Source organism: Agelaius phoeniceus, chromosome 17, assembly GCF_051311805.1.
Source record: "Agelaius phoeniceus isolate bAgePho1 chromosome 17, bAgePho1.hap1, whole genome shotgun sequence".
Lineage (NCBI taxonomy): Eukaryota > Metazoa > Chordata > Aves > Passeriformes > Icteridae > Agelaius > Agelaius phoeniceus.
The window spans coordinates 2,890,437-2,895,095 of NC_135281.1; the positions used below are offsets into that span (position 1 = coordinate 2,890,437).

Sequence of the window (4,659 nt, forward strand, 5' to 3'; positions counted from 1 at the left end):
TTCAAAATGTACATGTGGGACGTACATTCATCTTTTGCTGATCTTTCTTCCTCAAAAGTCCCAGATATGTCTTCCTGCTTTTGGGCTCTGTACAAGCAGTGTCCTTGGCAGCAGGAGAAGAAAGGCTGAAGAGTTGATTCCTACAGATATGTCTGGGGAAAAAACAATCTGATTTTTATATTCCAAGGCATGGATACATTTACATTTTAAGTAAATATGTATGTCATACCCCTGGGAGGTACTGCCTGGTGGCAGAGTGACCAAAACCCCTGAAGGTAAATGCTTGGCTCAGATTGATTAAATTGTCCTTCTAGCCTTGGGTCCATCTTTGCAGGTGGAATAACCTACAAAAATTCTTGTCCTGGTTTTTGTTGAATGTGTGGAAATGGAGTTAAACTCAAACCCTGCATTTTCAGCCTGATACTTTGGCTGTGCTGAATGCTGGTGATGTCTCTGTGGGTAAAGCCAAGCTCTAGTCCCTCACTGGCCTAACCAGTCCTGTTTTAGTGGCCATTTGGGTGCCATGGGGACAGGTTTTGTGGTGCTGGTTAGACACTTCTGCAGTCTGGCATTAATATGATCCTTCAAATAAAAGCTCAAACCCACAGGAATCCAGAATTCATCATAAAACACAGCTCTTTTGCTAAAAATGCCTAATCAGTGCCAATCTCCCTGGCTGTCTGCTCCCTGAAATGACATCCAGCTTGTGGTAACATTAACCCCATTATAATGACTGTCCATTAAATTTTAAGAGGGGTAGATTCAAGCTTCAGAGCTCTCTATTCTGATTACTAGAGACATGGGGCAATTTGGAATATCCACTTGAGAAGCTAATGAAAGACAGAAGGCTTGCTGTGTTTCTGACTTGGCTTAACACTTGGGGTTTAACATCAGGCACTGGCAGATGGTCTGGAAGATTCTGCATTTGCAAAAAGCACAGTAGTGACAGCAGGAATTCAAGTGTGGCTTGCAGGTTTTGAAGGTTGGCACACAGTTAGCAGCAGGTGGGGGCCTTGGCTTTGGAGATATCTTGCGTTTAGCATTTTTCTGGAAGATAAAAACATGAGAATTCATAGGCAGGTGAAAAGAGGGTGGTGAACAGCAGGAGGTTCTAGGGGAATGAGCAGCTGGCTGTGGCAGTGGGAGCTGTGCTAGCAATGCAGAGGTGTGGTAGGGCTGGGGAACGGGAAAGGGTGGCTTGAGAGCAACATTCTGAGCAAAATGACAAACCTCATTTTGACCATGACTGGGTGGACCTTTGGAAAGGGTCTCTAGGAAGGAGAGTGGCAGCAGTGAAGAAAGGGGGGCCAAAATGTACTCAGATGGTGGAGTTATCAATAAAACCAATTAAGGTGTCATGTTTAGATCCCCCAGCTTATCAGATGAGTGAAAACTCCCTGTCAGTCTCGTTGGCTGAGCTGCGAGCGCAGGGCAGTGGCTTGGCAATGCTCCCCCTCCTGAGCCCAGTGATGCTCCATCCATGGGAATCCCCCCTGCACACACAGCTCAGGGAGGGGGAAAAGCCCTCTCATCCCCCCAGGGATGCAGCTTCTCTGCTGGGGATGTGGAAAAGTGGAAAATTTTGGGTTGCTCAGCACATGCCTGGGTCCTGGGAGGGATCTCTGGAGCCCAGCAGCTCCAGGCACCCTGTGCACTTCTGAAACTCAGTTATGGAATTCTTTGGGTGGGAAGGGATTTGAAAGCCCATCTCTCATCCCACCCCTTGCCACAGGGACACCTTCTGCTATCCCAGGTGGCTGCAAGCCCCATCCAACCTGGTCTTGGACACTGCCAGGGATGGGGCAGCCGCAGCTTCTAATTTTCTTTCCACCGTTATTGTTTCACATCTATTTTTACAACATTTAGAACTTTTAACCGTAATTAATATGTAAATTATTTAAATTAGGGAATGACAGTAAAAGCCTTTCAAATGAATGCACCAAGGGAAACTCTAGAAGTAACAAACTGTTCTAAAAGTCCAACAAGGTTTTTTGAACAACCACCTACCTTGGAAGATTTCTTGATCTCTGCCTCTTTCCTGCTGACTTTCTGAGATTTTCTAGTTAAATCTTCAATGAGAATAGCAGAGGAAAATGTGGAATCAATTTTACAGAATGCTATTTCAATGAGATAATTCTATTTTTTGTGTGAGAGGAGGCAGATAACCTGCATTGCCTCCTCACTGCTGCATGTTTTGCAGTGATGTTCATCTCAATTCAGTGTCTGAACTCTGTCACTGCTACTTGTGCAAAGCAGAAGAGCAACTGATATTTGTATTTTAGAAGAGATTTTTTACACATTGTTTGGTAGATGCAAACAATGAATTATTTCAGAGAAATAAAATTAAAGATCTCTGTAAAAAAGATTGGGGTGCTCATGCACAGTAGTCACATAAACAAAATAGGAAAAATCTTTAGAATTCCATAATTTCTTCTGTTAGAATGTTGTGCTACATGCATAATTTTGGAAGGAATTAACAAGTGTACAATTAACTGCTTTCCACAAGCAAAAGCTCTGCTGATTTGGCATATACTCTGCATCTGTGATGCCACCTTTCATTCTGCAGCTCTTTGTCCCTTCTCCCCCCACAGCCCCTCAACATTTTACATAATGTTACTTGCAAAGATGTTTCATTCACGTGCCTGTAACTTTGCTCCCTCTATATTTGTCACCATATGCAATTTTAGATATTTATAACTGTGTAAATCCCATTACTTGTTTTGGGATTTGTTTGGGGCTCTAACACAACAAGAGTGTTCAAGTGTGAGACACTTCCCAGCTCACCAAGCTCTTGTGGTATTTTTGATACCTTTATTCTGGGTGTGTGAGTTTTGTAACAAGCACTACCTGTATGTAATGGATGACTGAGCTGACAAACATCTATATCCCCACTGGTGAATGGTGGCTCCTTATCTATTCCAGGATCCTCTATCAATATGTTTTTGAATATTTTCTAATTGCTAGGATTTACTGAGTTGCAAAATGAAGAACAAATATTTTGAGCTGGTTTGGGGGGGTTTCATTTATTTTTCTTGTATTATTAAAAGTCAGGGTTATGCATCTCTAAGAAGCAGTGGGGAGAAATGTGTTACAGCTCAGCCCATCTGCCATGTCTAAAGCATGGGCTCACTTCTGTGAGAAGATGGAATATCAGCTGAAGGGATTGTATTTTATAGCCCTGATTTTAATTGGGACATTAAAAAAATTATGGGAATTGTGAGAGTGGAGGCATCAAGGATCACAAGGATCACAAATGGTGCAGCTCGGGAGGCTGCAGAACAGCACAAGCTCTGCTGAACTCTCAGTTAAACAACACTGAGTCAACTCAGGATTCAGAGGTTCAGATTTCTTTGGAAATGCATGTGTGGGGCAACTGTTTCTCCTTAAAGATAATATTGTCCTGAGCAAGAGCATTGAGAAAACGCAGGAAACAGGTAAGAACCAGAGTGCTTTAAACTAAAGCCCTAAAAACATGCAGAAAGGTGCTAAACAAGAGAAGGTTTATTTTTTTTAATTATTAGCATTTTGACACAGTTTTGAATGTTCTGTAGCTGACTATCTCCAAACACCTGTGAGTTTCTTGAGAGAAGAAGTTGGTGTAAACAACATGGAAAGAGTTAAGGCAGACATGAGGAAATAATTTTGTGAAAAAAAGAGTTAAGCATCACCCTAAAGAGGCTCTTCCCAAACAGGACAGGTGGTCACTTGCCAGAAACTGTAGAGACAGATCTGGTCCTGTCTTGGACAGATAAATTAGTGACCCCTGGCTGTCCCTTGCAGTGCGCTTTTCTTCCCCTATTTAAAGGCCAGGTAAACTGAGGTTATGTTAATACTGTTGATTTTTCTACCACAAAAGCAGACCCCTAAATATCATATTATGGTTTGGTTTTTTTCTCATATGCATAAAGTTTTCTAAGCAAGGTTATTTCCCATATTAGCACAAGACCATTCTCTTCAATATAAAAAGGCTTACAGTGTGATGGGAGCTGAAGTGAAACCTGTAAAACTGAAATAAATTGTATTTTTTTTCCTCTAAACTGAGGTTTACCACATTGTCATTCTTGGGTGCTGCAGCCACCACAGTTCTGTGCCCTATGAAAGTTGGGGCAAATAATTCAGAATAATCAATAATTCAAGCAAAGTTATCCAGATAATTCAGAATAATCAAAAGCAGTGTTTCCTGCAAATCTTGTTCATTGCCCTGAAGGGCAGGTTTTACTCACCTACTATGGAGATGGGTGGAAGATCTGAGAGGTCCATTTTGCTTCTCCTGGACACGTTGCATTCTGTCTTCTCCTCAATGACCAAGTGGGAATCAGCAGCCCTGAACAGGCTGTAGCAGAGCAGGAGGCTGAGGAAGAGATTCTTTCTTGCCATCGTGGAGAGGAAAAATTCCATTGTCATGAAAACCAAAGTTGGTCAAAACCTGCAGAAGTGATGCAGGGATATGAATCTCTGCAATGGTTTTCTGTCACGTTGAGCAGCTTTAGCAACAAATCTCTGACAATTATTTTATTTCCAGCACTTAGCCTCTGGTCCTGGAATATCTAAGATTGTTGTTGTAAGAGTGGAACAATGCTATCTCAAATACAAGTCCCCAAGATGTTATTTTTTCTCAAAAGGTTTATTTCCCATAAGATGTGAATGTCCTCCCAACTG

At 42.0% G+C, this 4,659-nt stretch overlaps 1 protein-coding gene across 1 annotated transcript; it reads right to left on the minus strand.

Annotated features, from left to right (window-relative positions):
- ASIP (agouti signaling protein) lies at nt 1-4,413 on the minus strand. Its single transcript, XM_054644624.2, has 3 exons — nt 4,224-4,413; nt 2,008-2,069; nt 1-1,047 (listed from the first exon to the last, which is right to left on the minus strand). The coding sequence occupies exons 1-3, from the start codon at nt 4,402-4,404 to the stop codon at nt 871-873; spliced, it is 420 nt and encodes a 139-aa protein (XP_054500599.1). The 5' UTR covers nt 4,405-4,413; the 3' UTR covers nt 1-870.
- Nucleotides 4,414-4,659: the final 246 nt, after the last annotated feature.